Source organism: Melospiza georgiana, chromosome 2 (assembly GCF_028018845.1).
Source record: "Melospiza georgiana isolate bMelGeo1 chromosome 2, bMelGeo1.pri, whole genome shotgun sequence".
Lineage (NCBI taxonomy): Eukaryota > Metazoa > Chordata > Aves > Passeriformes > Passerellidae > Melospiza > Melospiza georgiana.
The window spans coordinates 112,862,542-112,886,011 of record NC_080431.1 but is presented as its reverse complement, the minus strand read 5'-3'; the positions used below and the strand labels follow the sequence as shown (position 1 = coordinate 112,886,011).

General features: G+C 45.4%; 1 protein-coding gene across 1 annotated transcript; it reads right to left on the bottom strand.

The window, feature by feature from the left end:
• Positions 1-5,416: 5,416 nt before the first annotated feature.
• Positions 5,417-22,608, bottom strand: DDX3X (DEAD-box helicase 3 X-linked). The gene is made up of 17 exons (XM_058018741.1): positions 22,447-22,608; positions 20,301-20,358; positions 19,276-19,326; positions 14,641-14,764; positions 13,320-13,463; positions 13,137-13,236; positions 12,455-12,590; positions 12,014-12,099; positions 11,282-11,380; positions 11,046-11,206; positions 10,727-10,871; positions 10,463-10,607; positions 9,963-10,144; positions 9,751-9,868; positions 9,179-9,335; positions 8,225-8,352; positions 5,417-7,938 (listed from the first exon to the last, which is right to left on the bottom strand). The coding sequence occupies exons 1-17, from the start codon at positions 22,489-22,491 to the stop codon at positions 7,856-7,858; spliced, it is 1,962 nt and encodes a 653-aa protein (XP_057874724.1). The 5' UTR covers positions 22,492-22,608; the 3' UTR covers positions 5,417-7,855.
• Positions 22,609-23,470: the final 862 nt, after the last annotated feature.

The following is a 23,470-nucleotide window of genomic DNA, read 5'->3' as shown; positions in this document are numbered from 1 at the left end:
AGCCAAGGTTGAGTGCATCACAAAAAAGAATTTGGGTTTTCAATTGAACCATCTGTGTGGAAACACATTCATTGTCCCTAAACCTAATTTATAATTAATTCAAATAATTCTTCATATGTTTTCTTGATAACCTAAACTGCTTTCAGATGTTTCCATTGCTGCAAGATCCATCTGCAATCTAATGTCTTCAGCACAAGAACTGAAACTGAGGTAGGGATGAACCTGTACGTGGTGTCTGCAGACTGTCCACGTGGGCTTCAGTTAAGAAAGATGATCAGACTCCTAAACCAAAATCTGTGCCCATTATATTAAAATACTCTGACTACTGGTCAGAGTACTATGATCCTTTCCTGACATGGGAGGGAGACTCCAGTTTCCAAACTAAAAGGCATGGTTTGACCTCTGGCGCATCCCAGATTCTCCACTGAGTTCACAAGACCCTGGAGAAGTGACTGCTGTTATCAGACAGACATTCTATTGGCATACATCAACAACCAGATGTCAACAACATCAACAACAATGTGCTGGTGCTTCCAGCTTGTTAAGACATTCATAATCCTAGAGCACAGCCCAGGCCAGAAAATTCTGCAGGCACTGAGAGTTCAGCTCCATTTGCTGTGAGTTCTGGGGATGCTGTCATGGACTGCAGCTTTGAAAGCTACCACCAGTCTGTGATGGGATCCTGTCAAGGGCATTTCAAAGTCACCATTAACTCCTTTAAAAACCTCAGAGTTAACAACTCCGAGTTTTATAGCAAGTGAAGCAAAAGTAAATAACTCTGGTGCTAAACCAAAGAGCAGTAGCAGAAAACCCCCTAAAAGCCTGGTGACCACCACAAGGCTCATCCTGCATGGAGAACTCTCATTCCAAGGGAGTTATTCCCAAAGGGTTATGAGTCCCAAGGCAAGGGCAGTGGCTGTGGGCTGAGTGCAGTTCCCATGCTATGAGCAGGAGCCTGGGCTGCCCCCAGAGCCCCAGGTCATGGTGAGAGGAAGCTGATGTTTGTGTGTCAGAGCCACATGGGTCACTCACTCAGAGCAGAGCTGGGCTTCCACACTAACTCGGCCACTGGCCTCTTGCTTGGCTGCTCTGTCTCCCCATTTCCTGGCAAGGCTGACCAAACTTGGCTGAGATTTACTCCTGAAAAGTTCTGCAGAAGCACCAGTGGTTGCAATGGGCCCATTATTTTAATTTACCACATGAAACAGGCAAGTACTTGAGTCCCTGTGGGAATTCTCATAAAGCACACTGTGATTTAACAGTAGCCTAATTACCAGATTCCTCAGCTGCTTAAGGAGCTGTGAGAAGAGGCTGCATCCTTCCTCAGACCAGCTGATACAGTCACAAAATTCAGGCAAGCTTTCAAGTACATGATCCTGCTATGTTTGTAGACTCACACAATTCAACATAATTAAGTACAGTCTTCTCACCCAGAGACTCCTGGGCATATCTTCTTCATGCATAAATGGAGAGCTGGAAAAGATCAGCAATGTGGTTCTCTGTTTCCATAAGCCAGTTCTCAGCTCTCCAATGTTTTTCTATTTCTTCAGAGAACACTTCCCTTAACCTGGATCTAATCTCTGACTAAGCTCAGCACACAAGTGGTATTTAACAAACTGCTTCCATTAAGAGTCCCAGTCCACTTAATTCCTGGCTGTTCCTTCTTTGTAAATAACCCTGAGAGATTGTTTCCCTTGCTGCACAAGAAATGTTTTCAATCACATGAGCCTCTGAGATCTCAAGTGCCATCAGAAGCAATGTTTGTTTTGACTGCAAGAAGAAACAAGTACGTAGAAACAAAAAGTAAACAACGGAAGTTGGGTTAGAAAGAACTAGGGCAAATATTTGAGAAATGCTATCAGAAATCTCTTTTCCTCTCTTGTTAAGAGTAGAATAATCAAGGAATATGCCAGTGTCCTATGCTCTCATTGGGCTGTCATTTTTTAAGCTGAATGTACCTGCAAATTACTGGTTTCTAGTAGAATCTAGAAGTTCCAGGTGAGATGGCAGATGAGACTGGACATTGGTGCTGCAATTGCTGGTGGAAAAAGCTGATGTCTTTGCACTGACAGGATGAACAAGAGACAAAGAGAACAGCTGCAGCATGACGATGTGATTGACCCCAGGTAACCCAGAGCAGCAGCACAGCTGGGAGCAGATGTTTTGTGTCTTTGCCAAACCTTTTATTCTGCTTCCTTTTCAAATTTATCACTACTCCTTCTTTCCCAGTGAGTCATCAACTGATGGAGACTATACAAACCCTTCAGCCTCTGAAAAAAGCCCTGGTAATCAGGTCCCACCTTGAAGCAACAGTTTCATTCTCTGCAGTGAGTATCTAAGCACATAAAGCCAACACTTGCTCCAGGCTGTACTTCAGCCTCCCCTGCAAAGCCTGTAGTCCCTGTAACCCTTAATGACAAACTCTAGTTTGCATGAAAGTCCAGTGGGAGCAAAGCTTTCATCACACCAAATACATAATTTGATGGCATCACTTACTGAAACTTGCACATTAATCAGGCCCAGTGTAATCTATGCTCTGAACACACTGAATGTTTATTTGAACCATGCAACTCCTTTAGCAGCAATATTTTTTGCTGACAAATCAGATGATGGTGAATTTCCCCTGAAGTGGCAGGACAAAGAACAAACCCTACCCTTGCTAGAATGCAGTTTAGAGCAGAATTTCAATTGTTTACAAAAACTCTCTGAGGAGATGCAGTGCCCTTAATAATTAAATACACAGCTGAATTTGCTTATCCTAAATGGACAGGCCAGACTTGCAGGTCCATAGCACTGACAGCCCTTCCAGACCTTCCCTAAATAATGCCAGGAAAGAGCTAAGGACAGCTCTTCATCAGCAAAGCCCTCCCACCACTTACACTTTTCCTGGCCTTGGCTCTGCTCCAGGCCTGCCTCATTAACCACCAGCAGGTGACTTCAGCTTGTTAAGGGTCATCTTTCTGTGAGCACAGGATAATTACACAAACCACTTCCCACTTCCTGGGACTGCTTACACAACTGCTACCCATGTTGTGCACAAGGCCACTGACTCCATGAAGCAACCAGCCAAGGGCTAGCAGAACCAGACAGGATCTGTCCTGCTGTTTTCTGACACAAAGTGGTAACAAAGACAGAGAGCACAGCATGAAACTGTCACCCCAACAGCCTTGGCAATCCACCCCTCAGAAACAACCCACTGACAGGCTGTGAGGTTGGTCTGAGTGCTGGTGTGACAGCTCCAGCCAGGTTCACTGAAGTTCAGAGAGCTCACAGCACAGTGGAACTCCTGACCCATCCTTTGCTCCCCTCCACCCAAGAATGAGCACCAACACCTGGGATCTGTAATTCAGCGTGGTCTGTAGTAACTGCCTGCAGGCTATTTCATGAACACATTGATTAATATGAGCAACACTGAACACTGCTCTGGATGAGGATTCACAAACTTGGAAGGCTACAGACACACAGCTTTAATGAGATTTATAGGGCAATTTTAGGCTGCCACAGCCCCAGCAGCATCCTGCTTGTACAAGCTACCTCTCCTGTGCTCAATCCTCACACCAAACAGGAACCAACTCTCTCTGGTAACCCCATTGCTCTCTCCACTTCCATGAACTCCACACCAGGACATCAATCCAAGTCCCACCCCTGTCACCATTAGTCAAAGTTTCAAGACCTCTCCTTATCTGCACAGGTCAGTGACCTCACTGGCAAACCAAGAGCAGGATTTACTACAACCTTCCTGCCATAACCTCTGCCACTGTTGGCACATGCACATTTATTGCCAAAGACTGACTTTACTGCATGTTTTGAATGTCCCACACAACAAAGCTTCACAAAGACAAATCAATAATCATTTTTACCATGTAACTTCACAGCCTTTTTCTTTACAACTTAGGGTATCTCACCCATCTCGTCCCAAATCTTTTTATTTACTGTGGGAAAAATGTTGCAGCCCAGTATGCCAAGAACTGCTGAGATACAAACTTCACCTCTGTGGGAACATGCTCTGTACTTCTCTACCCCAGCAGCTTTGGTGTCCCAAGGCTCCTCATCTCTCTGCCTTTTCCCCAGCCTAACTTCCATCTCCAGAGGTAAATGGTTTATTCCAGTCTGCAGGAACAACGCTCCTGAGGGCCAGACCTCCTCCTTTGGTTTTCACCCACTCTGTGCCCATTACTGCCTTACATCAGCCCTTCCACCAGCTCTGCAAGCCCCAGTGCAGAGCCTTGCTCACAGCCCTGTGCTCCTGGGGATTTGGCTCCCAAATGACTCCTCTGCCACTCCAGCACTCTGCCAGGGACAAACCTAAGCTAAAGCACCAAATGCAAACCTTCACACTCAAAGCTGGAGTTCCAGATCCAACGGGCCACCTCCACAGTGCACATTTCCCTTGGCACACCCATCTCCTAAGTGTGGTTCCAGTATTTCTACAGATACACACAGGGGAGGGAGAACTGCCTTAGGAAGGTATTTGAGTGCATGTTGCACATCCAGGCACATGGCATGACAACACAAAGCCCTGCATGATGAGGTTGATAATTAATGCAAGTCTAAAGCAGGTAAATTTAGTGTGGTCCAGTCAGTGTGCTCAGTGCAGCTGCTCCAGCAAGCTATCCTGGGAGTCACCTCCATCCTCTCCATTATTCTCCAAGGCCCATACACACTACTGGATTGGTGGGGCGGTTTTTATTTCCAACATGGATCCAGGACTGCAGGGGCACATCACATTTTACCAGTCCTTACCCCATGCCATTCACCTGCATCACACTTCCATGGATCAGAGGTCCCAGGCATTTCTTTCTTCCCTCCCCCACCCTCTTCCTTACCAGAAAATCTCAAGTTTCTACAGTCATTTCAGCACCAAACTCCAAACCCAGGCTATTCCTAAACCACTTTCTCTCAAATGGAGCAAATTTATCTCACCTCAAAGAAACTGGAAAGACCTGAATCTATTCCTTCCAGTCTACTCCCTTGGATATTCCAATATTCCACCTCATTTTGGCTTTCCAATACCTAGGAACAATGAACAAGTATGACCTCAAAACTTAAGGCTCTCTACAAGGCACTCCTGTGAAACTCAGAGGGACAACTGTGAGATGAGCAGTGAGGGGCTGAGGAACCAGGCCCAATTCCACAAGGTTTAATAAAGTTGTTGCAGCCTAACTCTGTTCCCCTAATGAACAAACCCAGGTGGTTTTTGTCTGTCCCACCTCTGACACTTGACAGTAGCCCTGCACTGTGGGGCACAGGCCATGTTTAGGTTATTCCAGCTACAGCCCTGAGCCTGGCTGCCATCTGCCACCACACTGACATGTGCCACACTAGAGTCACCTGCTTCCAGAGCTGCACGTGAATGAGACTGCTGGGGCTACAGAGCTCAGAAACCAGGAGTGACGCTTCACAAATGAATAGACTGTGCAGTTCAACTTTTTTATTTTAATAAAATCAAGAATATGCACAGCACATGCAGTGCTAGCATCTAAACTAATACAATAAGCAATTCTAAACCTACAGTGACTTGAAGTTCAATTTTCACATTCAGCAAGTTTAAATCCATTCTTGCATATTGGTTTGAATCCTTGTATCTGAACTGAAAATATTGCTGGCTGATAAAACTTGCTAAAATGCACAAGTCACTGATTATGCCAATACAACAAAGATAACCACATGTTTGAGGATTGCAATGTGCCAGACATTCACTGAAAAAAAAAAAACACACAACTAAACAAAACTCACGCAACAAACATCTGAGAATCTGGACACTTCACATCAGTGTTTAGAAGTGTTTCATAAATATCTTAAGACAAGTGTATCAAAACCTTGGCATGTTTAATTTTAAGTTGCCAATTTTTGTTTTACTATCAGAAAGTTATGGCTATACTGCCAATGCCGGGTCTGCTTAATTTGACTTAAGAGTTTAATATGACTTAAACATTAAAAGCTCACACTACCCCGAAATATATAATTTCACGCATACGGTGACATTCAACATTCAAGTGCCAGTGTTTTTGTACTGTCTTTTGGTCAAGTTTCTTTAAACTTTCAAAGAATCACTTTTAGGCTTACAAAAATAAATATTTGTCAAAAATGTTCAATAAATATTACACAAAACTAGCAGCAAAAAGTATCTAGAAATCTGTCGTGTGCAAATAGTTTTCTTCCCAGCTATCATTCCCATGGTCCCAAATAAGTTTTAGAATCTATTTCCTTCTCCTTAAACAAGCTGCGTTCAATCTCCAAGAGACAAAATAAGATTGGAAGTTAAGGACACGCACACAAGACATATATAAAATTCTCTGAATGTGCAATAAAAGAAGTATTTTGTAAAAAGTTATGGGCAAAATGTACAAGGGCCTAAACCTAGACTTGAAATAGCACCATAACAAATGACCTCAATACTGTCAAGTGCACCTACTTAATAAAAGTTTTAGAACAAGGCACAATACACTTGAAAAAATCTATTGCACTTTAGGAGATTTTTGCCATTTTCCTATGCCACTGTAGATTAGTTGTTAAATGCTCTGGCCGCAAAGTTAGCACAGAAATTCCAAGTGGCAGAGGCATTTTTCTGGTGGACAATACTTATCTTTGGCCAGATTTAGCATAACAGACTATAAATACAATGGAAACCTATGCAACTAAAACTGACTAAAACTGCACTTTAATAGCAGAATTGAAACCTTGTGCAGTTTATGTACATTTCCAACCTCTGTGATCTCAGGTTTGTTTGTTACTCTTCTGGAGCCATTTTACAAAGTCTACAGTAAGCCAGTTTAACATCTCCACGCAGCTTGAACAGAGTAATGTGAATCTGCATTAAAATAAAGCCTGCTGCATAATTCTTCCTGTTCATACCCTCTTGACCAAAAAACATCAACACTAGCATGCGTTATTAGACCAAAAATTCAGTCAGGCCCTTACGGAGGACCAATCACTGCCATGGTCAGCCATTCTACCATTTCAATTTCATATGGCAGGCATTTTTAAAAAGTCTAAATAGATGAATTCTCCTAAAAACTATTTCAAGTTATCAGACCTTTAAACGTTCCCTGTAATGTTCTGCCCACATTTGGCTAGCTCACATTAATGATCTGCCTAAATATTGAAAAAGGAATTGCTGTATTTACTTGCATTAACTTCAAAAACAGTGCTTTTAATGTATGCATGTATCCATACATCATCTCATCATGACTGGAATGGCTTATTAAAGGCTATCAGGTTCTAAGTACCTATCCAGGATAGAGTGAGCAAATCAGAACTTTAACTTAGTACAGTTTTGCCACATTAGAAACTAATTGCATTGATATGCTTCAAGATGTTTTATTTTTCAAATCTGCAGATACCAAAGCCCTAATGCAGGCTACCGCATAAGTTTTTCTTTGTAATATTATGGATGAATCAGTGATTCCTGTTTAAGTTGTATCACACCTGTGTGCCAAGGTTTGATTTTAGCCCAAGTTCAGTAATTTTTATTTTGTCAAAACAATTGATATCTTGAGCATTACTGAGCCAACAGGACATCAAAATAAAAGTTGTCTAAAGTTAAAGGCACAGTACATTAACAAACAAATGATCCTCAGTCACAAAATTATAAATGCAGTTTCTGGGTGGGGATGGGTGGGAGGGGAGTTAATCCTGACTACAGCAATAAGAGTCTTCAAAACCACCTTCGAGATAGGGCTACTTGTTCCTTTATTTCCATCTTGTGACCTTGAGCTCCCTTAAAAAAAATTTCAGTGGAGAATCACAGCTGGTAATGTACTGCGAGTTCTTGAAGCTACACAAGGTATAGTCTGGCTAAGTTACATGTGGTTTCCATATTAGCTTGTTTGGTGGGGTATCTGCTGCAAGCAGATCAGTTGCCCCACCAGTCCACCCCCTGGGAGTTATAGTTTCCTCCATATCCATCACTGTTGTAGAAGCCTCCATAACCACCACCTATGAAAGTCAAGAGAAAGCGATGCTTAATTAACTCTAAAGATTTGCACCTTTACAACAAGAAAACAACCCAGGTATCTGCTGTCTATTAAAGAACCCCACCCAGCAGTACCGTCAAATGCACGACATTAACACTGGAAAGACAGGTAGCATCAAACCATCAATCAGGTAACCTGCACTAGATCCAAGCAGAATGCATGGCAAGCACCAGATGACCTCTTTTCCAGCATCACACCCAGTTTCACCCCAGCAAGCCCTGTGTGTGCAGCTGCCCAGCCCGCCTCACCTCCGAAGCCCCTGCTGCCACTGCCGCCGCTGCGGCTGCTGGTGGAGCGGCTGCTGCTGGAGCTGCTGCTGCCGAAGCCGCTGCTCGTCCGGTAGTCCCTGGCCCCGAAGCCTCCGCTGAACCGACTGCTGCAGAGGGCAGGACACAAACACCAGGGTCAAACAGGGGACATTAAACAGGGGGCATTCTGAGCACTGCACACACTGAGAGTGATGTGCTCTGACTCTGGGGACCAGCCACAGCAGGACAACAGCCACTGCTGAGGTGAGCACACTTTACAAGCATCCCAAGGCCACCTGGAAAGATCTGATTCAGTGAAATCTCTGCCTCCAACCCTAGCTCAGGGTTTAAGCAATGCATTTATGACAGTATCTCATGATGTACAAAATAAGTATTTTATAAGCATACTGCAAAATGGAAAACAAAAAACTCGCACCAAACCAAGTGTGGTTGGATCATGTTCACTACATTAAGAGAAAGTGTTCCCTCATCCTACCCCTGTAAGCCAGTAAACCAAGGTTTCTATCACAGTGTTTCAGGTTTCCACAGCAAAACTATTTTACAAGTGGCCTCACACCTTTATTCTCTTTTCTCTCCTGGTTTTGTCAGGAAGAGCTGCATTACCTTCTCCTAAATATCAGAGCAGCTGCTTAAGGTACATCTCTGGCACAGGGAGGTATGCATTTGTGTGTTTTATAGCTGCTTTTACACTTCTAAAATGGTTTCTGATAACATCACTTTATCTCAGCTGCATCTAAGCTGCTTGCTTAGAAGAGGTTTTATGTGTTAACTGCCTTATGGATAGAACAAAACCAGACAGACACTATCACCTTGGCACACACCAAGCTCAGCTTATACTGCACTTATCATCCTCTAAGAGTATTTTTAGACTGAGAACAGAACTGTCTCTTAACAGACTGAATATCCATCTCTAGCCAAAGCTGTGCCTCTTACCTCTTAGATCGCCCACGGCTGCCTCCTCCTTTGTGATGCTGCTCATAGGCCATGTTCTCCAGCCAAGATGGTACTTCTTGCTTAGCCTCCACAAGGAGATCAAGCAAGTCCTTTGTAATGTTTATGTTCCTCTCATTGAAGAATGAAGTGGCAAGACCTGAAGGAGATACTCAGTTTTGGCTACACACAATCCAAGTACACCACAGCACTTAAAACCCATTCCACGTTCCAGTTCCTTACAGCCAAGTCTGAAAACACTACAATCACTTAAAGAGAAAGCTGTTGGAGACCATTATTCCATCACAGCTAGTCACAAAATCATGTTCACTCCCAGACACAGCAGACACCAGGCTTACATGTAGTAGGAGTCTTTTGATGGCACTAAGAACATTACCCAAAGGAACTGGTAAACTTTCCACAGTGGATACACAGCAGTGACCAGTTTTTGGTCACAGAAAGCAGCTCACAGGCTTCTCTCAAGTACTGATTTGAAATGTATTACTCAGCCTATATGACTGCACTTGTCAGCTTAGGTATGAAGTGCTGTCTGTGATACCCCAGGTGATACTCACCAAGGTTTCCTACACGGCCTGTACGGCCAATGCGATGGACGTACTCCTCAATGTCACTCGGCAAGTCAAAGTTTATGACATGCTTTACATTTGAGATATCCAATCCTCTTGCTGCTACCTAGGGGTTAAATGATTTAATCAAATCTCAGTAAGACTCACTCTACAGGCCAAGAAACAGGCTCACATGCTTGAGTTTTACACATTTCACTTACTGCTGTGGCAACAAGAATGGGGCTCTTGCCAGAGCGGAACTGGTGCAGTGCTTCCTCTCTGTCCCTCTGGGAGCGATCTCCGTGGATACTTGTGCAGGCATAGCCTTCGTGGTACAGGAAGTCCTCGAGAGCATCTGCCCCCTTTTTAGTTTCCACAAACACCAGAGTCAAGGAATCTTTACCTAAAAAAAAATAAAGTCCAGGTTAACAGAAGAAAAGCTGCATAGACAAATACAGGCTCCATAACCTGGTAATAGGCAGCTTCAATTCTCTGCCTGTTTATTCTAAAGTAGCATCACTGGGGACCTCCCTCCTTTTTTTATTAACAGACACATCCTTACATCAGCTTGATACTGGCATTTAACCAGTGCAATACACTCACTGCATGTCAACAAAATACCCTTTCATTCCCCTAATCAACAGAAATTCTTATTGCTTGAGTCATTAGATTTGCCTATTCTACAGTTTGCCTTATTTGCTTATCTGCAGCTGTTCTTTACCTGTGGCATTTAGCAGGTCAAGCAGGAACGATCGTTTGTCTGGCTCTTCCACCCATACTACTTTCTGTGTGATGTTCTCAGATGTAGAACCTACTCTGCCAACAGCCAGAAAGATGTATTCATCAAGGAAGTCACGAGCAAGCATCTAGAAAGGAGGAGAGAAAAAAAATAAATCAAAATCAAATCATACCTTTTCCCTCCTTCTAAAGGCAAAATTTCTTTGGCCTTATGAGCTTTTTAAGTATTTAAAGTCTCGTTAAATACCTGGATTTCCTTGGGGAAAGTAGCACTGAACATCATGGTGTGACGAACCCCCTTTGGTGGCATAGTATCTTGTTCAACAATTCGACGAATTTGAGGCTCAAACCCCATGTCAAGCATTCTGTCAGCTTCATCAAGGACTAGGTACCTAAACAGCAGTAAAAAAAAATATCTTCAGAACATTGTCCTGTAAGCTGTGCTCTGGTGTCTGCACTGGGTTACAAATTCTCAACCAGATGTTTACATAGTCCAAAAGCTACAATCTGAGGTTCTCAACTGTATCTTGCTTTAAGTCATTTGTACATGGACAAGCAACACTTACTTGCAGAAATCCAGTCCAATCTTTCCTCTCTCCATCATATCAACCAGTCGTCCTGGAGTTGCTACAAGCAAGTGACACCCACGTTCTAAGTCACGGATCTGCTGGCCAATGTCTGCACCACCATACACAACACAGGGGCGAACTCTGGAGCGGTATGCAAACTGCAAAGCAAAGGAAGTTAGCACCAAGAAAAATTCTAATTGAGCTATGTTATAATAATAAACTGTTAGATCTACCTTTCTGGCTTCCTCATAGATCTGCACAGCCAATTCTCTAGTGGGAGCCAAGACCAGTGAGATTGGATATTGCTTACGGCGCCCATACCTCCCATTCTCCTGAAGAAAAAAGAAAAAACAACCTTGGCATGAGCATCCTAAACACAAAGGGAAAGAAAAAAGCTACTATAGGCAATATTTAAGAAAGGTCACCAAGTTTAAGAAAGACAAAGCATGGCTGAGAGCCCATCTGAGCACTGCCCCTGAAGACGGCTCTATCACAGTGCCCAAGGTTCAGCTGTGGGTAACTATGGCAAGAGCTGCACAACCTGCCTCTACAACAAGCACTGCAATCTCAAACTTCAGCAGCAGAGAAGTAACAGCCACAGAACCAGTTACTTCCTATTCTGAAATTACTATGACATAGATGTGTGACCAAGTAGCTTTTAGTAGCAAGGGAAGTGTCTTTTAAACTTATGCAACAACAAAACCATTTATTTTAAAAAAGTTGGACAGCTATGCATCCAACTCCTCAGGTAGGAAAAAAAAGTAATCCACAGCTTGGATTTTTTCAAGAGAAACACCTGAAGTCTTTAACAAGCTGAGATGCTTGGCTATCATATCAAAATGATGACAAGATTCAAGATCAGCTATTGTGTTCAGTAGCACACATCAGCTCCTGTGGGGAGGGAAAAACCCCAAACCTATGACATTGGTCATTGCTTTCCCAGGCATGGGTATTTGAATACTTGCCTTCATTGCTCTCAAGGCATCACCAGGACCATCTGCATATATCTGGCTCAGTATTGGTAGAAGAAATGCAGCTGTTTTCCCAGACCCTAGTAAAACACAAGCCAGTATTAATTAAGAGTTACTGTCAACTACAGCACTAACCCTGCATCAGTAGCACATTCCCAGTAACACCTGCATTGGACTATGGCTGCTACTTGTGGCACTGGAGCACCCTCAGCAGCCCAAAACCCTGAAGCAAATGTGGTTTAAGACATGAACATGTCTCAGGACCAACACAGTAAATCTAGTCAAGACACATCTAAAGCAGATGCAAGACTAAAACTAAAATTAGTTTCCAACACACAACTATTTCTACACTGCACAGGAGGTTCTAGCTCTTACCTGCAGTAATACAAGACCCCACTTCTACTGTGACTAAGCAGCAAAGAGTCACTGACTTACCTGTCTGAGCACAGGCCATTAAATCTCTCTTTTCTTTAATAATAGGTATTGCATGTTTCTGGACTGGAGTAGGACGGGTGTAGCGTGTGAGTTCAATGTTTCCCATGATGATTTCTCCCATATCAACATCACTGAACTGTAAGATATTTAAAAGGAGTAAGATCAGAATCCTTCACTTCAACCACCATGCAGCACAACATTCAGTTTAACAAGTAATTTACAAAGTACCTCTTGTTTCAGCCTTCATATAGAAGTTGCCTATAAAAGTTACAGAGTCACATAGATACTTAGTCCAGTTTTTAAGCAATTCTTAAGAAGCCGGCCAAGCCTGAAGTGCAGATGGCACTAGCACACACACTGTGCTTAGCCTAACACTGCCCATGCCTTAGCAGCTGCTCCCAAATCAGCACCTCCAAAGCACCTCCACTTCTTTACAGGTTCACTGTTTAAGGACAAGTTACAGTTAAAAACTAAGCTATGAGCGCTAATTGAAAAAGCTTACACAATTTCTTTACTTAGTTCATCATATGCAACCCTCTTCTGCAAAACAGCTTAACTGTAGGAAGGGAAGACAATGTTTCCTTTCCTCCTTAAACTCCAGACATCAACACATCAAAGCTACCCATGCAAAACAGTCACTACTAAATATATCAGCCGAACAGACTGTTAAAAAAATACTTACACTTTCAATATGTGGAGGACAGTTGCTGCCTGTTGCTTCAACAGGAATATCATCATATTTCTCAAAGTTAATGCCAGTATTGCTTCCTGAAAAGAGTTCCCTAAAAACAGAAGAGGAAAGTATTTTTACTTGCTGGAATTATCAAAATGACCCTCCCCCATCAGTCAGTATTCCACAACTCACTGTTCTAGGCGTTCACTCGGGGGGAGAGGCTTAGACCAGTCATCCTCATCGGATTTGTCACACCAGCGGCTGTTCCCGCCGCCACGGTCAAATCTGCCGAAGCCACTCCGGTCATAGTCCCCGCCTCTGCCACGCTCCTCGTATCTAAACACAGCACGAGAATCAGACCACCCTTCCCAGCACCAGGGGGCACTGACATGCACAATCAAAGCCATAACAACGCAGCACTGTATTACAACTCTGTGTATTACACACACAACTGTGGAACAATTCAGAATCAGTAGGTTACCTACACTTGCTTCTTGACCTAAGCACAGAAATTAGTCCTGGCCATCAGACCAGGTCACATTTTTCTGTGTCAGGAGAGTTTGTTGTGATTTCAGAGCTCAGTTTAGCTTAACACAGTTAACTTTCTACCACCAGTTTTATTTGATTAAGCGTAACAAATGTAAACAGCCATCTGCCAGTGGAGCTGCAATCCAAGTTGCTCAGTCTTTGCCATTTCTTTGTGGGGAGCTCTGTTTAAACCTCCTAAGCAGCACTATTTTGTATTCCCCCCACCCTTTCCTCTGCCTCATTCTACACAGCTTTCCCATGTCCAGACAAAACCCTCCAGGGCTGCAATTTCTTCCTTTATTCCCCCACCGCACATGTGACCAAATACCTCCATTATGTCATATAATTATTGCATAAAGAGGGAGCTCACCTGTATTACTGACTTGGAAAGAAGGTGGAAGAAGTCCTTACCTCAACTGTTTAGTTTTTGGCCTGGTAAATCATGTTTGAGAAAAGTCTGGATACAGGACTAGGTCAGCTTTACTAAGTAGTCGGTAAAGGTCACTCTCACCACACTTGTGCATACAACGCATGATGTGTGTAAGACTGCTCAAGTAAGGCAGAGAACCTGCAAGAGTCTCACCCAGTTTTATTAACTACACTTTTTAAACAATAAAAAAAAATATTGAAATAAAAAAAAAAATCCATAGTGATGTATTGTGTGTGCTCCCAACAGCTCTTCACGGTTCTCCTGGAAGCAGCCACCCACCTAGCACTTCTTTGGTGAATGCTGAAATCAGCCAGGCACTACAGCTGCAGTGAGTGGCTGGTGGCAGACCACAGGGCACATTCTTCAACATGCAAATTGCCCATCCTTGAAGTCACGCAGCTTTCAAGGCAAGGTTCTCTCCCTCTCTCCTCCCCTCCCAGGCTCCTCCTACCTCATGCTGCTCACACCTGGAACCCTAATTTTAACATCAAGATGACAAGCGCAGTGCTAGAGCTGAGGCAAACTCTGTGCACACCCAGACCAAGAGGTACTCGCCTCCCTCCTCTGGAGCCGGTGCCGCGGTCGAAGAAGCTGGACTTGGAGTCGCGGTCGGAGCGCGCGCCGAAGCTGCTGTAGGCATCCTTGTCTCGCCTGGAGCTCCAGCCGCCGCTGTCGAAACCTGGCACACACAGGCACGTCAGCCTAACCCTGCACAGCACAGGCTCTCACAAGAAAAAACACCTCTGTGCAGGAAGCCTTCACTGAGAGATCTGTAGGACTGAATTCCTTCATGAACAGAAGATGCATGAATGCAAAACTAGTTCAGCAAGGGACTGAGCATTTCTCATCACCCATCCAAAATGAAATTTTTCCCTGCGTGTACAAGCACATTGGGGTTTTTTAAAAAACCTGCACTTGCCTTAGTACAAGTATTTCAGTTGCCTACCCTGGAAAGCTGAGTAGCAGAAGAAACTTTAAGATGCTAAGTCTTGCCAAGCCTCGTCTATGGTCATCTTTCCAACACAAATCCTTGACTACACACTTGTGGAGGTTCACAAGGCCTCTCAGATCAATAAATGATACCAGAAATCCAAACAGAGATTAGAATGTTTTATAATAGTGCAAGTACACAAAGCAATGTGATCTGCACAGACTGTAACTAACAGCACCACACTCAGAGAAGGTATTTGGAGCTCCTCACAACAAATTAACCACACTGTGTTTTTCCACAGCACTTTTACCTTTGCCTATAGTAGGTGCCTACTTATGTATGTTAACTCAAAAGAATACAAAGCACCTCAGCTTGCAAACACCAGAGTAAAAAACCCTCATTTTTATTTTGCTACCAGGGCCTGTGAGGTAGCAGAAATGTGAAGCTTTAAAACCCTGCTCTGGTACTGGACTGAGAAATTATAAATTCTCTTTCAGAGGTCCAACCTCCCCAACTTTTGTGTAACATATTTAATCTCAGCTATGGGATTCCAGCAGAGAATAAGTTAAATAACAGAACAGATAAACAAATAATGTCACTCTTGTGAGCATGCTTTGCCAGCTCCACAGCACAAAACCAGTCCAGACCTATTCATGAGACAATAACAACAACCACAGAACAAATTCATTCCAAAGAAAGGGGCTGTTCTAGGCCCAGTCTCTCTGAAAAGGTTTTGCTAACAGAATTACCCTACTTTTTTTGATGTTCTCTAGAGAGTGCCATTCACCTTACCTCTGTTTTTTAATTAAGAATTCTAGTACCCAGAATCCAGAAATGTACTGGTCACAAGGGAACTTTAAAAACTACTGTGATAACTGTAACTCTTTTGTCTGGGTAACTGAAACAGACAGCAAAAATAATCCATCCATGAAGTTTTAGCACACAAGATCATGGAATGCACTTCAAGACCTCCAAAGTGCTTTAAGAAGCAGTATTAGTCCTTAAAGATATTAATTTCAATAAGGTTATTTTGGCTTGTTTAAAAGATAGCTAAATACAGATTTTATTGTGAGCAACTTTCAGGCCACTACAACTATTTGGATACGTCATCCTGCCAAGGGATCTAACAGAACTGCCATGGGTACTGACAGAGCCATCTTCAGGGATACAGATGTAGTTTCATAACAGTGAAAAAACTATTTCACATTTTCTACAAAGCCTGAGAAGTTCAGAGTCAAAATTTTACATTCCAAATAGCCTACAAAGCAGCCTCATTCACCTAGCTCATTAGAGCAGATAAATAACTCGTGTCTGAAGCTGGTACTTTGCCATAACTTTAAGGTAGCACAGCAACTTCTACACCAAAGACAGGTGTGCACATCCTGCTTCACCAATTCCAGGCCCTTCAGTCTGGCATTCCTACTCTATTTGTGGATCAGCACAGGACACAGGACCAGACCATACAACTCAATTCTAAGTAAATGACAGGCATAATAGTCAGAATTTCAGGCATCAAATGGTAAATTAAAACTGGAAGTAAACGCCCTGAGAAAACCCATAACAGACCAGAGATCAACTTCTCTGAAGTGAAGAGAATGATTACAATGCTGTGCAAAGACTACCAGGAAAGTCCTTAAAATGTAAATGCTTTTGGTTTTAAGTAAAAACCTGTAGAGATTCCATCCAGCACATCTTCCTCACAGCAGGGATAAGAACTCACTAAGTTAATCAACTTCCAGAGCAGCTCTGTACTCCTTGCACCTACAAACAGCATTACAGATGTCAATGCATCTCCCTCAACCAGCACTTCCATTCACATTTATTTTGTAACACTAATCACTGCCAGCTCACTTGAAAACCTGCCACATAAAGTAGCAATAATCTTTTTTTTTTTTTTAAGATAGGAGAAACAGAATGATAGATTCCTTTAGGGAGGATAAGACCTTTAGGGTGAATTCCTAACATTTAGTTTTTGACCTACTATAGATCAGATTACAGTTTAAATATCCAGAAGCTGCTTCCAGGAAGTTTAAGAAGAAACTTAAATGACAACAAGCTTTAGTATTAGCAATTGAGCTCATGGAAGGGAGACACTTCAGGCCTGACAGCCCTGCATACTGAGCTGCCACAGAAACAGATCTGCCATTAAGTAACCTAAGAACATTATTTTTATGCAGGCTGTTATTTCCTGCAGTTCTGTACTGCCCTACTCCCCACTTACAAAGCCAATAGATTAGTATTAGTGGGACAGATCTGCAGCTAAATGGAAGATTTTCTTAAACACTACCACACAAGGTTGCTGCCTCACGTCCAAGCTTTGTCATTAAAAATTTCACGGATCATCCAAATTTCAAAATTCACAAGTTCCAATGCAGCTGAAGAAATCTTTTGAGTTATGTAAACAGAAGCAAACATCACTTGATGAAAGCAAACTGCAGAAGAGACTTCAAATCATCCTACAAGATAGCTCAGCTTTACAAGCCCAGACTCACGATGCTTCCAACAGGGCACTGAACTGAAACTTTTCTATTCAGCAATCCCTGTCACAGGAACCAGGAGGATGCCAGTGGTGCAGCACTCAGCCAGGTTTAAAGGCAACTTCTGAACATCAGGTTTACCAAGGGAAGTTGGCAGGCAAAGCTCTATTAACTGGACAAGCCACAGGTCAGATTATGGTCTCATGACCTATTTACCTTTTTGCCAGGTGAAGTCTCTAGAAAATCTTTATGTAATCACACCCACACTGCCATGTCTGATCTCTGCTCTTGCACAAGAAAGTACAATGCCAGTCCTACCCAAAATAGGTCATGGTAGAACTCAAGGTTACTGCATCTTTTACCCACAAAACTTAGGTACTAAACATCGTACAAGAAATCTATGAACAGCAAATGTTCACAAGCACCTTAAAGCTGCTCCCTGCTTTCAAGAAACCTGCATAATCCTCAGATTTGGCAAGTCAGTTTCTTGCAAGATTGCTCATATTTGAGGTCAGTGTGACTGGGAACAAGAGCACTGAACTGGCTGCCAACCAGTCCTTCTCCTTTTCCCAGAACATTCAGCTCTGCTAACACACTGTTCATCACTTGGTGCTTCAGGCTATACCTCTTTCACATAACAAAAACACCCCCAAACCAAACCGAAGAAAAAACCCAAACAAACAACCCCAGAAAAAAAAAAAAAAAAAACCAAAACACCCACTAGTAGCCTAGACACATACAAAGGCAAGACAAAACCAGACTGGTCTATCTTCAAATAGGCTAGAATGGAGCATTTTTCATTTAGGCACAGTTCAAGGGATACAGCTCCAAAAGCACTGTGAGGCACATTATCATATAATGGCTGCCCTCCCACCCACTCATAATGGAAGCCCTCCTCCTGCAGGATTGAAAAGAATCTGTGAAAGTTTATTGCTTTAGAAACAGATGAGATCCAAGTCCTCTCATGCCACAAAACCTCGATTCTTTACGTTGTAGCACTGCAGGAAGTGTTTTAGCTGCTGCATTCCGGTGCATTTCAATGGGCGTTGGAGGAAATGTTTCTCTCATATCCACCCAAGCCACCAGACATGACTACACGTGCTGCAGCACCTGCCCCCTTGGGCTCTTACACAGAAAGGTCATGTTTACTTCACTGAAGTGTTCCAAGAAACGTTTCTTCTGTGTTCTGCTCAGAGACTCAAAAAGATGGAAGGGCCGTTTCTCAGCATAAACACCGATGTAAACATGTGGCCAAAACAGGTCATGTACTTCTCGTTTGCCTCACCAAGAGCCTGCATTTCCTTCTGCAAGCACTCCCAGGGGCCTCCATAAAAACTGCAGGAAGCTGAACAAGGACAACACCTCTTTGTGTAAAGAGATGCATTTACAAAGTCAAACTGTGCTGTTTGTTCATATTAAACAACTGACTGTAAATTCCACAACACAGTCACTAGCAGAAAAACCAGTACCCACAAAATCCATTCAGACCAATACTCAAGATTATACAGCAAGATGGGAGACTCCATCTTGCATCAATCACAGCTAATTGTTACACAGACCCAGAAGGTATTCTATCAGTCAGATACTGAACTTGAGCTTAGGATTTAAGTTGGTGAAGGATCTAGAAGAGCACACTAAAAGCACAAGATAAAGTTGCCATGTTTTGCAGAGGACAGTTAAGCAGTGTTTGTAATAGCATTCAAGCAGTACTGTCAGAACCTGTGCAGCCTGCTCCTGGGGATGCAAGAGCCCTTCAGTGCTGCCAGTGTTTGTGATACATACCCTGTTTTGAAGCCTCCCTGTTCCGCAAGTGAGGAGGAATGTATCGGCCTTCTGGAGAACAAAAGAGAGGCAGTGTTACAGGCCCGTGGGGTCAAGCACATCCTCAAATGCTCATCTTGTCAACAACAGCTTCTGCTCACTAAAAACATCTGCCTTCAAGGCCTCTTGCAGTATTTTTAACAGGAATCCTTTAACACAGCACTTGGTAGCATGCTCTCAGTTGAAGTTTAAGGTTCCTGCACACCCACTTAGGCAGCTGGTTTGAGGCACAGATGTCTTGTGCTCCTCTGACCGAATCCCACACCCATTTATGGGTGTTACAGTGTCTACAACAAAACCTGCCTTCCTAGAACCCCTTAAGGCTTAGGCTGGTGCCAGATACTTGAGCAGCTCAAGATATTTACTGTGACATTCAAGTACTGGCACTCACACTACTACTACCAGTATTTCTCCTTCCCTTTAAATTCACCCATCCCCTCCTTTCAGCTCAGATCAAACCAGAAGCCACAACGAGCTGCCTCTGAATAGCACTCCTCATTTACAGTCCAGAAACATCTGTCTGCTAAAGCAACACAAATGAGAAAATACCAGCCACAAGCTGAATGTGAATTCCTGGAAGATTCTCCCCTCCTAACATACTTAAGCCCTGTATATCAATATCACTTTCTATCCAGTGAATTGAGATCGCAGAGCTGACATTCCTGCTCTACACCTGGTGTTTTAGGAAGACAAATTACCACATTACTACAGTCAGTGGCCTCAGATGAGAGGCAACTGAAAATCTGGGACAGGACTGGAACACTGAGTTCTCTCAAGCTAATTAAGTGCCTCAGAAATGTGCACACACACTGTACCACAACAAAATTAAGTGGTTCTATCTAAAACAGTGTTTTCAAAGCAAGCTTAACTGGCAACCTATTTCCTCATCAGCCTCTGTAAACTTTGGCTTTAGGAACTGCTTTTCACAGCTGCAAGCCTCCACTTTTTAAGTGTGTTTGTAAGCTTGACAATTTGCATGTACTTACTGCTTGTAGAACTTCCTTCACTCTGAGAGTCTGAGGAATTCAAGTCTAGACCAGAAAACTAGAAGAAATAAGACAAGTATCAACATGTTGTACCATGAATTTATGCTAAGATACAAAAGAACCCTTTCATTTATCAGAACAAGCTACTGCAAAAAATATTTTATATCGTGCCAAATTAGGTCTCTTATTATTACTCAGGCTGTACCATCTTGAATGTTTTTGCTCCCACCAATAAACAGACACCCACACGGGCAGCAAGGCCAGCAGAGTCTCTCACACCCACCAAATCACTACCACAGACTTCTGCTTCACACTACCTGCAGGCTAAAGAGCCATTTTAAATAGACTGAATTTCAGCCTATTTCAGTCAACTGCATTCGGATTTGGGTCAGTGACGATTTTTGCTACAGAAACTTCAGCAGAAGTAATGTCAATTTAATTGGGCACTTTACTTGTAGAGACTCAAGGTATTTTCAGCTGCATTAACGCTACTAAGACATTAGAGTCTTCACGCTCGAGGCAACTGCTGCTCCCCAAAACATTAGGTGATGTCTGTCGACATCTTCGGCAAACACAATTTTTTGGGTTGTTTTTCCAAAAAAAACCAATAGCCTTTATAGCCTTCAGTCTCACAGTAAAGTTTTCCAAAAGATGTTCAGTTCACGCAGTGCTGGTGGGGCGCTCAGAGGTGTTAAGTAAAACACAATATGGACTCATTTCAGCAGAAAGCAGCGGAAAACCGATAAAGCTCAAGAACTGAATTATTACAGTTGTTTCCTGCATGGCAGGGATTATAAACGTGTATCTGGAAAATAAGGCGTGTTTACATAAAAATAAATTTTGTATTGTGCAGAGGTATTTTCCAATGAGCTGAATTAGTCGAAAGCAAATACTCCATTGCACTGTGCTTTCCGCCACTCAGCTGCATGAGCATTTAGTTCTTTAAGAATTCTGCCACGGCTGCCATCGTAACATCCTCTTTAAAGCTACCACTTAAAATGCCATCTTTCTAGTCGATCGAATCACCAACGCAGCGCTCAAGAATGCTTCTTATTTTTAACAGCACTTTACAGGCTCTCCACTAGGTCAAGACCGCTCTCCACGATCAGCAAGAAGCGATGGATGAATTCCCTCGCAGCGGATGCCCGCGGTGGGGGCAACACCTCCGCGGCGCTGCCCGGGCCCGGTGGCGCAGCCCCGGCGCCATCTCAGTGCGGCACTGCGGGCTGGATTCCCGGCGCAGCGGGAGCGGCTGATCCGGCTGCCGGCGCCCGTCACGTGTGGCGCGGGGGGAGAGCGGGGGAGAAGGGAGAGGAAAGGGGAGGGCGGCATCGTCTCCGTGACCTACTTCGCGGATGAGGCCGAGGGCGAGCGCTGCCCCTCGGGCAGATGGGGCTCTTCCTGCCCCTGCCGCCGTGCCCGAGGGTTAGATAACCACAGATAAGCATCGATCCCGCCCAGCGCGGGGAGGGAGCGGGGGGATGCAGGAATGGAAACAAAATAATGAAGAAAATGGTGCGGAACAACACGACTCCAGGCCCAACTGCGTCACCGGGGCTCGGCAGCACCGGAGCTCGAACAAAGGCGGCCGCCAGCGCCGCCTCCCCGGGGAAGGGGCGTCACACAAAGCGCGGTGTCGTGTGTGTGTCCCCCCCTTCCCCCGCCCCGCACAATGGCGGCCATTGACCGCCCCTTCCTCCTCCTCCTCCCCCCGCGCTGCAGTTCCCGCTGCGGCCGCCAGGGGCCGCTGCCGCTCCCGGAGCTCCCACACAAAGCGGGTCCGAGCGCGGCGCGGGGGCCACGGGGCCCAAGCGGGACCGGGGCCGGGCCGGGCGGCACCGGCGGCTCCGCACCCCCGCAACACCGCCCCGGCCACGGGGACAACGCACCCCCGCGGGGGGGGCCCGGCGCGGCGCGGGGCCGCCGCACAGCGTTAACTGCGCAACGACCGAGTGCGCCACAACAGGCCGCGCAGGGGGGGAGGTGGGGGTTACCGCGGGGGGAATTGCGACACCGCCGCCGGGGAGCGAGGAGCGGAGCCCCGCGCGAGGATTCCCGACCGTCCCCGCCGCCCTCTCTGCCCCAAGAGCTCCGACGCGCGCCTCCTCCGGGTAACGGAGCGGCCTTTCCGCTTCTCCTCCCTCACCTGCTGGTCTAGACCGAGGGCATTTTCCACCGCCACATGACTCATAACGAGAGATCGGTCTCGGGCTCGTCCCGCTCCGCCTCGAGAAATGGGGATCCGCTGGGCCGGGAGGTCGCTGCCGTGGGTGTCACTGGTTCCGCCACGAATCGCTGCCCTGACTGAGCCCCCCCCGCCGCGGGCCCGGCCTTTATATAGGCCCCGCCCCCCGCGCGCCCGGCCGCGCGCGCTGACCTCAGCGCGCACGGCGACCGCCCCCCCCGCCGCCCTCCCTTCCCGGCGCTATCGCGAGAACTCCGCACAGCCCAGCGCCTGGTGAGGGACGCGCTCCCGGAGCTGTCGCGAGACTTCGGGGCGCCGGGCCCGCGCCGAGTTCCCGGCGGTACCGCGAGGTTTCCCCTCCCCCCGCTCCCGCCCGGCTCTCCTCGGGAGGAGAGCGGCGGCAAATTCTCGCGAGATCACGACACACTCTTTCCCCCCCCCCCCCCCAACACACAGCCTGCGCCGCGCTGTCCTTTTGTTCGCCGCTCTCGCGAGAGAGCACCGCGCGCGCGGCCCAGGCGCCTCTAGAAGGAGGCGGGCCCTGGGTCACGTGGGCGGGCGCCGCCGCCATCTTGTCGCTCCCCCCTCCGCGGGCAGTGGCGCAGCGCGTAATGGCGGCGCGGCGGGGAGGAGGGGTGGCTGGGCCCGGAATACACCGGCCTCTATCCTCTCCTGCCTGCCCACAGAGCAGGCCTGGACACGCCAACCGGCGGCTCCGCAGGGCTCAGACCGTCCCCTGTGCTTACTGCCCTGTGAGCCGCTCACCCCAGCACACTGCTGGTGGGTTCCAGCAGTCACTGTACATTTTCATCAGCTCTTTCTCCAAGCCCCTCAGCCATCAAACACACTGACGTGCCAAAGGGTTGTCCGTGTTTTCCCTGTAGTGTCAGTTTTGCCAGCTGTCTCTGCCTTCACAAATAGCCCCACTTGGATTCATCAGGACTTTTAGACTAAGCATCAAATAGTTAACATTGAACTGTTACTA